This window comes from Bombina bombina, chromosome 6, assembly GCF_027579735.1.
Source record: "Bombina bombina isolate aBomBom1 chromosome 6, aBomBom1.pri, whole genome shotgun sequence".
NCBI lineage: Eukaryota > Metazoa > Chordata > Amphibia > Anura > Bombinatoridae > Bombina > Bombina bombina.
This window is the reverse complement of record NC_069504.1, coordinates 252,972,502-252,985,317: the sequence shown is the minus strand read 5'-3', so window position 1 is coordinate 252,985,317 and position 12,816 is coordinate 252,972,502. Positions and strand designations below refer to the sequence as shown.

Below are 12,816 nucleotides of genomic sequence, written 5' to 3'. Positions count from 1 at the left end.
TAGGGTACACGGAATGCTAACGGGAGGGGGGAAAAAAAAAAAAAGAGACGGATCCTAATCTGAGGGCAGCACAGCCTGCAAAATCTCTCCCCCGAAGGCTGCTTTAGCAGAAGCAAAAACATCAAACTTGTAAAGTTTGGAAAAAGTATGTAAGGACCAGGTAGCCGCCTTACAAATCTTATCCATAGAGGCCTCATTTTTGAAGACCCAAGAGGAAACCACTGCTCTCGTAGAATGAGCCGTAATCCTCAGAGGAGGCTTATGTCCTGCTGTCTCTATGATAAACGGATGACACTCCTCAGCCAAAAAGATAAGGAAGTCGAAGAGGCCCTCTGAGACCCACGCTTCCCGGAAGAGAGAACAGAAAAAAGTTGGTCTAAATTCCTTCGTGGCCTGAAGATAGAACTTCAAGGCACAAACCACATCCAGAATTACGTTGTAAACATTCCTTCGACAAAGGAGGATTAGGACATAAGAAAGGAACCACAATCTCTTGATTGATGTTGCGAATTGACACAACCTTAGGAAGAAAACCTAATTTGGTTCCTAGAACAGCCTTAGCATGGAAAGCGAGATAAGGAGGGACGCATTGCAAGGCATCAATCACAGATACTCTGCGCGCAGAAGCAATAGCCAGTAGAAAAGGAACCTTCCAGGACAACAATTTAATGTCTACTTCATGCATAGGCTCCAACAGAGCCGTTGCAAAACTTTAAGAACAAGATTTAAACTCCAAGGAGGAGCATTAGATCTAAACACAGGTCTGATCCTAGCAGAGCCTTAACAAATGACTGCACATCTGGAAGCTCAGCGAACCTCTTGTGCATTAACAAAGACAGGGCCGAAATCTGTCCCATCAGAGGACTTGCAGAAAAGCTCTTCTCCAGTTCATCCTAGAGAGCAGAATAAGTAGATCCTCCACACCTTATGATAGATGCGATGAGCAACCAGCTTACGAGCTTGAATGACAGCAAAAATAATGCTCTCAGAAAACCCTCTTGGCTAGGACTAAGCGTTTAACCCTCTTGGCTAGGACTAAGCGTTAGAAGTCTTCTTTCTTCTCACCAGCCGTAGGTCTGTCAGTTTCACCAGCTTCTGACAGGGACTTTGGAGCTTCAGCTTTGTGGTAGACATCAAATCCTAGGTCTGACAGATCCAGGCGACCTCTGACAGGGACCTGGAGAAGAGGTAAAGCAGAGTAACCAACCCTGGTTTTCCATATAGGGGTTAGCATAAATTGTTGGAGGAAAAGTAAGGACCTCCAACAGCCAATAGCCACCATTAGTCTTACTAAAGAGGATTAACATGGACACAGCATTACCCCATTACTTGCTTGCAGGGAAACTACCCATTAAAGGATAAAACTTAAATTTTCTTCAGACACCATCTTCGCACACATATTTTATATATTTTTTTTTATAGTAAATTATAAGATATGATGAAAATAATGGTATCTTTAGAAAGTCCATTTAATGGCGAGAAAAACGGTATATAATGTGTGGGTACAGTAAATGAGTAAGAGGAAAATTACAGCTAAACACAAACACCACAAAAATGTAAAAATAGCCTTGGTCCCTAACGGTCAGAAAGTGGAAAAGTGCTGTGGTAATTAAGGGGTTAAAGCTTTGCTGGGGTGTTCTTTGCCTCCTCCTGGTGGCCAGGAGTTGAATTCCACCAGTAATTAGAATGGATTTGTGGACTCTCCATGCCATTGGAAAGAAATGTACTTTAGTTTTCATTAAATGAATGTGCACGTTCCTTTGCTATAGGTAAAAAAAAAAAAAAGTTGAACTGTAGAGTTACATACTTACCTATAGCACACTGGGTAGCAACGCTAACCCGACACTTCTTCAGAGCCCTGGGCCGCGCTAATAGGAGGCGTAGTTCGTGCTAAACTTATTAGTGTGGCCCTGGGGTCTGTGAAGAAGTGTTGGGATGAGCACGGCTCTCCAGCATGCATTAGGCAAGTATTTTCAATCCTTCCGGTAATATAAAGAAAATTAATGAATACTGACAAAATGTTCATTTTCTTTAAGTTTCATATTGCATTCATTCGGATATTCATTTTGTCAATAATTCATGTTTCATGCAATACTGACTGTGCAATACTGATATAGGTTATGCCATTCTGCATTCATTTCAACACAACCATTTGTCTCTCAAATTGTATCCTCCAACTCAAAATGTTTGTCTACTTTTAAAGCCCTTTTTGTTGCACACCATCTTTAACCACTATAAACACAAAACACTTATGCATAAAATACCATAAAACGAGTCCAGTAACATCCACTAAACAGAGAAGATCTAAAACCCCAAGATCAGACCAATCCAAACTGCTACTTTGCACATGATACAGGGCATTTCCCCTCTTCTCCCCCTTCCACATATTACTAAATATTTCTCTTAAATACTGAAGATTTCAATAATTTCAAACAAGTGCTTGATAAATTCGGGGAGCAGGTAACTACAGCTCCTAGATTACTGCCTCTGGCTTGTTTCATATCATTTTTATAATTTTGCATCTTCCATAAAGGCCGCAACATGCAGATTTTTTTTTCTGTATAATTCTAGGGGTAATAAATCATAGACCCATAAACCATCATATTACCCAAACTATTTTCATGAGCAATGGTTCATCCCTACTCTGGTAAAGCTGCCTGTTGTCCCTAACGGATGTGATTTGTGAAACTCTGAAAGTGCACTATTGCGGAACATGGCACAATGCAATGAAAACATAATGTACTATTCCTGTGACTAACAGAAAACTACCATGCAATAGTTACACTCTATCCATGAAATGCGCTAGTTAGTGTTCAATGTTTCACAAAACCCATCTAAGCACAGCAAAAATTCAAGCAAATAGCTCAGGCAGTGTTGCTTGCAATAAACTGCATCTCCTTAAGAAGTGAAAAGATACTAATCTTCGCATGCAAGGGCTGGCTTAGAGAGCACAAAACAGGTCAGAAGTAAATTAAAAAAATTGCCCGTGAACCAAATTAACCTCCTCTACTTGCTACCTTCAGCAGCTATCTGGTACCTCATTCTGAATTCCCTATTGCTGTTTAAGCACCTGAAATTCACCTTATACTCTTTAACTCTCCTTTTACTATCCCCTAACTCTGTTACTGCTCATAAAGCTACGATCCAATTTAAACTCTCACACATCCCCTTTTTCTTAATGGAATTCTGCACTATTAATCCCATCTATTTGCCAATAGAAGACCAAAAATGAAATCTCACCCATCCCATCCCACCTGCACTACGGAAATTCCAATCTTGCAAGCTGCCCATCCAAGTTGTTCTCCCTTCATACCTTTATGAATTCCTCCAGAAAACTCTTATAATATTCACCTGCTTCATTGCTTAGCTGCTACAATGGTTTAAGCCAAAAAGTTAACATCTCCCCAATGTCCTCATCCCACCTACTCATTAAGTTCTTCTACTCATATTCACACACTGAATACAGATTTTTGTTTCATACTGCACTACATGCATTTCATTGTCTTCTCTTGAGACTGTGTCCAGTGGAATAAAGGTGCTGTATGCCAAAAATGGTTTCTCATGGGCATTCCCACTACCCTTGATCATTAACAAGAACACTATTTCATAGGATAATTGTGTAATTATTGCTAAACAAATACACACAAACAAAATATATTTATCATCTTTACCTTTATTACACGTCTGATGGTTAGAGGTCTCCGACCTAATTGAGTTTTACGATAAGTGCAATTAACATTGGTAGATGTCAATGTGATCCTTGGCACAGGCATAATAGGGTTAACTGGTGAAGCAGGCTGGCTATTCATAGTATGAGCCTAGAAAATAAAAATTTCAAAATTAGCACATGAAAAGAAGAAGAGCCAACAATGCAAACAAAATTTATGCTTACCTGATAAATGTGTTTGTTTCTTGACACGATGAGTCCACGGATCAACCAATTACTATTGGGAATATCACTCCTGCCCAGCAGAAAGCGGCAAAGAGCACCAAAGCAAAGCTGTTAAATATCTCCTCCCTTCCCTCCAAACCCAGTCATTTGACCGAAGCAAAGGAGAGAAAGGAAGCAACAAGGTGCAGGGGTGTCTAAAGTTTATAACATACCAACAAACCTGTCCAAAAAGAACAGGGCCGGGCCGTGGACTCATCGTGTCAAAAAAAGAAAGAAATTTATCAGGTAAGAATACATTTTGGTTTTCTTTCTAATGACACAATGAGTCCACGGATCATCTAATTACTATTGGGTATCAATACCCAAGCTAGAGTACACAGATAAAGGGAGGGACAAGACCGGAAACTTTAATGGAAGGCACCACTGCTTGAAAAACCTCTCTCCCAAAAGAAGCCTCAGCTGAGGCAAAGGTATCAAATTTATAGAATTTGAAAAAGTGTGAAGAGAGGACCAAGTTGCAGCCTTGCACATCTGTTCCACAGAAGCTTCATTTTTGAATGCCCAGGAAGAGGAAACAGCCCTCATAGAAAGAGCCGTAACTCTCTCAGGAGGTTGCTGTCCAGTAGTCTCATAGGCAAAGCGAATGATACGCTTCAGCCACAAAGAAAGAGAAGTAGCCGTAGCTTTCTGTCCTTAACGTTACCACAATCAGAGAAGAAGACTGACGAAAATCCTTAGTCGCCTGTAAACGATTTTAATGCACGCACCACGTCCAGATTGTGCAAAAGACGTTTCTTCTGAGAAGGATTAGGACACAAGGATTGAGCAACAATCTCCTGATAAATGTTCCAATCTGAAACTATTTTAGGGAGAAACCCTAACTTAATACGCAGAACTACCTTATCTAAATGAAAAATAAGGTAAGGAGACTCATAGTGTGATGCCAAACATGAGTAAGGGTTAACAGCCCGAAACGTCGCTTTTTGCTGCTGTGTGCCAAGTGCTTTGTATAAGCTGAAATGGATCAATGAAAGCTAAGTTTGTTCAACTATTCTCCTATCTTTTTTGGTGCTGTGGAAATCATTTGACTATATAGTGTAATGCCGAGAAATCTGAAACTCTACGAGCAGATGAAATAGCAACAAGAAACAAAACTTTCCAAGATAACTTAATATCTAATGAACGCATAGGCTCAAACGGAGACCTTTGAAGAACCTTAAGAACTAAATTAAGACTTCAGGGAGGAGTAACTGGCTTGAACACAGGCCTGATCCTGGCCAAGGCCTGACAAAACGATTGCACGTCTGGGACTTCCGCCAGACGTTTATGTAACAAAATAGACAAGCAGATATTTGACCCTTTAGGGAACTTGCCGATAAACCCTTCTCCAAACCTTCTTGGAGAAAGGACAGAATTCTAGGAATCCTAGCTCTACTACAAGAGTAGCCTATGGATTCACACCAATCAAGTGTTCAATCTCCAAGCAGTCAGCTTCAGAGAAACTAGATTTGGATGAAGGAAGGGCCCTTGAAGTAGAAGGTCCTTTCTCAACGGAAGTCTCCAAGGTGGAAGAGATGACATGTCCACCAGGTCTGCATACCAAATGCTGCGTGGCCACGCCAGTGTAATGTGGATCACCGACGTCCTCTCCTGCTTGATTCGAGCAATGACCCGAGGTAGAAGAGCGAACGGAGGAAATAGGTATGCGAGACTGAAATTCCATGGTACTGCCAGAGCATCTATCAGTACAGCCTGAAGGTCCCTTGACCTCGACCCGTACCTCGGAAGCTTGGCATTCTGCCGAGATGCCATGAGATCCAATTCCGGCTGACCCCATTTGAGAATCAGGCTGGAAAACACTTCCGGATGGCGTTCCAACTCCCCCGGGTGAAAGGTCTGTCTGCTCGGGAAGTCTGCCTCCCAGTTGTCCAGTCCTGGAATGTGGATCGCCGACAGACAGCAGTTGTGGGGGTCCGCCCACTGAATTATGTTGGCTACATCTGTCATGGCCAAGGAACTCAGAGTTCCTCCCTGATGGTTAATGTAAGCCACTTAAGTTAGTTATGTTGTCCGACAGGAACCTGATGAACCGGGCCGATGCTAGCTAAGGCCAGGCCAGAAGAGCATTGAATATTACTCTTAGCTCCAGAATGTTTATGGGTAGAACAATCTCCGACCGAGTCCATGTCTCCTGAGTCTTTAGAGAGCCCCAGACTGCTCCCCATCCCAGAAGGCTGGCGTCCGTTGTCACAATCACCCAGGTGGGTCTGCGGAAGCAAGTTCCCTGGGATAGATGGTCCTGAGACAACCACCAATGAAGAGAATCCCTTGTCTCCTGTTCCAGCTGTAATCGCGGAGACAGATCTGCATAATCTCTGTTCCACTGTCTGAGCATGCTTAATTGCAGAGGTCTGAGGTGGAAAACGGGCAAAAGGGATGATGTCCATTGCCGCTACCATTAGACAGATTACCACCATACATTGAGCCACTGATGGCCGAGGAGAGGACTGAAGCGCTAGGCAAGAATCGAAAATCTTTGATTTCCTGACTTCTGTCAGAAAATCTTTATTGATAAGGAATCTATTATAGTTCCCAAGAAAACTACCCATGTAGTTGGAATTAAGGAACTCTTTTCCAAATTCACCTTCTATCCGGTGAGATAGCAGGAAGGATAAAGTTTCCGTGTGGGATTTTGCTTGGTGAAAGGACGGCGCCTGAACCAGAATGTCGTCCAAATAAGGCGCCACTGCAATGCCCCGCAATCGGAGCACCACCAACAGGGATCATAGAATCTTTTAAAAAAATTCTGGGAGCTGTGGCTAGGCCGAATGGAAGAGCCACAAACTGGAAGTGTTTGTCTAGAAATGTGAACCTCATGAACTTGTGATGGTCCCTGTGGATGGGAACATGCAGGTAAGCGTCCTTTAAAACTACCGTTGTAAAGTTGACTCCTTACTAGCCAACAAGATTAGAAATAGAACGGGGGCATCACGAATCCACTGTATACGAACTTCAGACTCTCGTCTTCAAATCCCGTCTCACATTGGGGAGGCATTTGCCGACTATTATACTAAGTTGTATAATATAGCCACATCTGAATCACCTAGGTTCACTCCTGAAGAGGTTCTACGAACCTACCTGGAGACCTTGTCGCTCCCTACACTCTCCCTTGAGCAGCGCGACTTGTTAAGCTCCCCTTTCTCGCTTACAGAAGTTATGAAGGTCATTAAAAATGCAAAATCGTTTAAGTCACCTGGTCCAGACGGCTATCCGGCACATTTTTATAAAATGTTTGCTCGTGAGCTCTCCCCTTTACTACTTAAGTTTTACAATCTAGCTAGAAAGGAAGGCCACTTTCAAAAAGAATTCCTTGAAGCCAATATAGTTACAATCTTAAAACCAAAAAAGGATCCAACCCTTTGCGCCAGCTATAGGCCCATTTCTTTGATAAATACTGACAAAGTTTTACTCCAAGATTTTGGACAACAGACACGCTAAGTTTTTACCCTCCCTAATAGATCCAGATCAGGTGGGTTTTGTGCCCCAGAGGGAGGGCCCGGATAACACGAGACGACTCCTTAATAAGACTCTTTCTTCTCGGCTCCGGAAACCGCTTTCGGTCATCTCTCTTGATGCTGAGAAGGCCTTTGACCGAGTCAGATGGCAATATCTCTGGGCGGTCCTTGAGCGGTTTCGTCTTCCTTGTGATTTTATAGGGGCAATCAGGGCCCTTTACGCGACTCCAACAGCTTTTGTTAGCGGGTTGGGCTTTCGCTCTCCTACCTTTACCATAGCAAATGGCACTAGGCTTGCCCACTGTCGCCACTGCAGTTTGCCTTGTCAATCGAGCCCTTGGCAGAGCAAATAAGAACTGATCCTAAGATACAGGGTGTCCCCTTGTTTGGTACTTCACATGAAATTGCGCTTTTTGCGGACGATATCACACTCTTTGTGACTCAGCCCATGCAGAATATTCCCAGACTCTTGGACACACTCGCCTCCTTTGGTGCCCACTCTTATTATAAATTAAATGTGTCAAAAACGGAAGTGTACACACAAGGCTTCACTGGTGAGCAGTTGGCCTCTATGAAAAAAAGCTTTAACTTTACCTGGACAGAACATTCTGTCTTGCATTTAGGTGTTAGTCTATCAAGTAGCTTCCCCCAGATAATAAAAGTTAACTATCTTCCCCTTCTCACCTTGATCCACTCCCTGAGGAGGGATTGGAACATGCAGCATGTATCCTGGCTTGGAAAAATTGCTGCCTTGAAAATGTCTTTTCTCCCAAGACTCACCTATCTCTTTCGTTGCCTCCCTATTAAGATTCCTAAATACCGTTTGCTCCAATTTCAGAGTGGATTTACGAAATTTATTTGGCAGGACAAACCTCTGAGGGTGGCACACAAATTGATACAACTTTCTAAAATCTCTGGCAGTATTGCATCTCCGTCTGTTTCTAAATACTATGAAGGTGGTATGCTAACTCATGTGTCCCAATGGGGAGTTAAGCTATTCCATTCTAAGTGGAGGGCGATTGAGCAAGCCTCCTTGCCTCACCATGTTAGTCTGCGAGACTTAATTTGGACCCCACCACATTGTCGTAGGGAATTGGAGCTAATAAACCCAGTTGTCGCTGAATGCCTTGACTTCTGGGACAAGATTAGACATCACCCACATATTGCCCCACACCCCTCCCCTATCATCTCTATAGCAGGTCTCCTCTCGGGACTCCAGGATTCTCACCCCAATAAATGGATACAAATGGGGGTTAATCGGGGGTCAGACTTGTGGTCGGCAACCACCCGGGATTCCTTCAAACATCTTCCCCAAATAAGTGGGGATACCCAAGTACCTCCCTACTTGCCCTTTGAGTTCCATAGAATCAAGAGTTTTTTTAAATAGCTGGGGATTCAAACCAAACCTTACTCGCCCGCTGGGAGACCATTTGGGATCAGGGTTCCAGGCTATGCAGGCCCCTTTCTCTCCATTACGTGATACTAGGCGGTACGCAATGCCCTGAAACGCCTGCTCATTTGGCCCGCTGGGAGAAATTTATGGGAGTGAGTGTTCTCCCCGATGTGTGGGAGCGTGCCTTCTGTGTAACTGTACAACGCTTTACGAGGTATATTTTAAACTCTTATCCCATTGGTACTATGTGCCTACTAGACTAGTGAAGATGTTCCCGAGTGCGTCCCCTGAGTGTTGGAGGAAATGTGGCCAGAGAGGTACCGCGTTTCATATTTGGTGGGAGTGCCCTGTGATTCAATCCTTGTGGCAGTAATGCTTCGCAACCCTTTTTCGTATGGGTGTTTCCCTCCCTAAGTCATCAGCTTCGGCCCTCCTACACTTACATATCCATGCTCTTCCTAAACACCACTCATACATCTGCATATACCTATTTATGACTATAAAACATTCCATAGCTTGTTCGTGGAAAAAGGAGCTCTCCCCTAGTTGGTCCGTAGTTTGCAACACAATGGCATACTTATATACCATGGAGAAGGACATCTTTTATAAATTAAACAATTCTGACTTGTTTGAACTGGTCTGGGTAGACTGGAAGGAACAATACAATACTGACTGGAAGCCCAATACAACTTACTCAGGACGTCTGACTGTTGAATTCGCCTTTATCCTTAGTAAGCAACTCACATGAACGGATACTTTTCTAGTCCATATCACCCCCTCACTTTCTGCATTCCCCGTCCCCTGCCCCATCCCCTCCCAGCTTCCCTGCCTCCTTCCCCTCTACTCTAAATATATACGTGAATTTAAGAGGGTATTTAAATCCTCTTCGTATTTCCAAATCATCTTTAAACTCCATTCTTTTCATTCTATAATAATATAAAGGTGGTTGCTGCTTAATTTAGTAACTTCACCTCTCGCCTTTACCCTTACCACCCCGGTCCAAGATATAATAGAGTCATCGGGCTTGATGTACATGACCAACTTCTGGTTACTTTGTCTACATTCTGTTTTCCTTGTGTATACTGGGTTATAGGCGTCTCAACTATGTTAGCATACCTGTTTTACCATATTTGAATGGAAATTGTCGTTTTATGTTTGTATTTTTCATTTTTTTTTACTTTAATAAAAATATTTAAAAAAAATAAAAAAAAACTACTGTTGTAATAAAATGCCCTCTTGAAACAAGGGAAGAATGGAACGAATAATTTCCATCTTGGAGGGTAATTTAAGGAATTTGTTTAGACTTTTGAAATCAAAAATTGGTCTGAAGGTTCCCTCTTTTTTGAAAACCACAAACAGATTGGAGTAGAACCCCAGACCCTGTTCTTGAATAGGGACACGAACTATCACTCCCAAGTCAGAAAGGTCTCAAACACAGCGTAAGAACGCCTCTCTTTAGTTAGATACAAAAAAAATAAATCTGTGAAATTGCTAAACTTTTCAGAAGACAATGATGAAAGGATTATATGCAAAGATGAATGGAGATACATGTGGAATATGCAAATCTTTGGCAACATTTTTCACTTCTTTAAAGGCACACTCAGCTCAAACTGAACTTATAATTCAGAAAGAGCATACAGTTTTAAGACACTTTCCAATTTAATTCCATTATCAAATTTTGCAGTCTTTTTATATCCACACTTTCTGGGGAACAAAATCCTACTGAGCATGTGCACAAGCTCACAGGGTATATGTATACTAGTCTGCGATTGGCTGATGTTTGTCACATGATACAGGGGGCCAGAAAAATGGAAGAAAAAAAATCTGCTTATTTGAAATACAGAGTAGGTATTAAATCATTGTGCATTTGTCTACTGCATTTAGTGGTCCTTTAACTGTAAAGATAAATTGTACAGACAGACAATCTTCTCTAGGCCAATAGGAACACTTTACTATTACGCTAAATGGAAATTTAATGCTTGGGACATGCATTATACTTGTTAAACTACATAAATTTACTGTATGCATACAACAGACGCTTGAAATGCAGTTTTCTAGATATTTATACACAACCAGTTTCACTCCAAGCGTCACAGAAACAGAACTACATTGATTAGACAAATGTTACAACTAAAAATGTAACTAATAATCTTTAGCAAACATTATAGCAACATGGAATAAGAGAATTACAATAACAGATACATGAATGGCCCATTGAGTATCAGAGACTAATGCAATAAATTGCAATAAAAGGCCATTCAAAATTACACCTTTGAAGCACAAAAATAGGAAATGCAAATATACCTCTGGTTTGCTTGTCCTTTTAGTCGCTAAAGATTTCAGTAGCTCTTCACGTAGGAGCATTTCTTCTTCCTCCTCTTCATCTGCAAAGGGAGGTTTAGGGGGCTGTTCTGGTTCTTCTGGTGGGAGTGGGGGAGGTGGGAGAGGTGTATCAGGAGTACCACAAGATAGGATATTTTCATATAAAGTGATCCCTGAATGAGAAAGCTGGGGGGGGGGGAAAAAAAAAAAAGGCAGCACCAATGAGAAGATAGACAATTACTGGAAAAAAGGTATTTCACAACCACTAAAGTGATAAAAATAATTCTTAAGGATACTGAAAATCCAGCTCAGAGAATGATTTAATAGACTATTTTGCTATCCTAAAATGATGAATATTTGTTTAGAGATTACAGACTAGTACAACAATTTTTAGGGCTAGAACTTCATAAAGCCTTCATCTTGAAGAAAACTCAAAAACCATTTGCATACCAGTTACACAAGCATATTTACATAAAACCCATTCTCCCTCATAATTTATTTTTTTCAGAGATGTGATGAAGGGAATCCGTAAAAAAGTATCCTCACAGAAACACTGATCGCAATAACATCATGCATTGGTGCAGGGACAACTCTGTGTAGCAGCAATAACACAACCAGTAACACCGCCTATCAAAGTTTTGGCTACAGTTATCACACTGGACATTAGAAAATGCTACAGATACTGGAATCATGATATCCATACCTCAGCCATAATAACTGATGCTGCTATATTGAGCCTATAGGGTATTGTTTCCTGGGACATTATGGTTTTATGGTATTTCATGAATCAGAGTCCATATACCATGTTAGGTGAAACCGCTAACCATGTGGTGCACGGACATTTCAGTTAATCTCTATTCTCATTGAAAATTCTAAACAGGAAACCTATAAACTAGATGAAAAAGAAGCTTTTGAACCTTATAAATCAATATTGCACTTACCCATGTTTCAGAATGGAATTGGTCAGTTACACACAAAACTGAAGGAACCGAAGAATCACTGGAATAAGGTAGCTGTGCAGGTGACGCCCCTAAAATTAAAACAGGTTCAGCTAAACACTAAATAGAAATTAATATTTTGCTCTCAAATTTTTCTCGTTACAGAGATATCTGCATAATGAAGAATGTAACAAATACACAATTAAAAACAAAAAACAAAGAGATTGTACAAAATGCCTGACAAAGGCAAAGTTTTAAAGATATTACTCTTTTAAACTGAAAAAAAGCCTTTGAAATCTCTCTCTCATATATATATATAATGCAATACTTTACTTATTGTTCTACATGACAGTTATACACTACAGAGCTGCAGGAGACTCCAGCAGTCCTGGCTATAAAGTTACAGGTAAAAGCTGGAGTTCCTGAGCTCCAGGAATCTGGCTGCATATGGAACCGGAACACGATCAGTTACATATGAAGGCAGATCAGACTGTCTGTAACGATCATCTGCTGGTGCGAGGTGTGGGAAGGAAACGGAGACGTTTGGGCAGTCCAGCAACAGAGGGGGGGAGGTAGGTGGATGGCCCTACACTGCAGAAACAATATTACATACATATATACATACACACACACATACATATATAGATATACATACCTCAAAATTTCAGGTTGTAAGCTACTAGCCAGGACAAAATGTTACTCGCCACTTCTGATCCTACCCACTACCTGGTCATACCAAACTCACTATTCCACCCC

General features: G+C 41.5%; 1 protein-coding gene across 3 annotated transcripts in view; it reads right to left on the bottom strand.

The window, feature by feature from the left end:
- Positions 1-12,816, bottom strand: part of ZFC3H1 (zinc finger C3H1-type containing) — a 635,174-nt gene that overhangs the window by 576,228 nt on the left and 46,130 nt on the right. For all 3 annotated transcript variants that reach the window (XM_053716781.1, XM_053716782.1, XM_053716783.1), the window contains exons 7-9: positions 12,064-12,152; positions 11,105-11,308; positions 3,672-3,818 (exon numbers count right to left, since the gene is read on the bottom strand). In XM_053716781.1, coding sequence (XP_053572756.1) covers positions 3,672-3,818; positions 11,105-11,308; positions 12,064-12,152 — 440 coding nt within the window. The remainder of the gene's footprint in view (positions 1-3,671; positions 3,819-11,104; positions 11,309-12,063; positions 12,153-12,816) is intronic.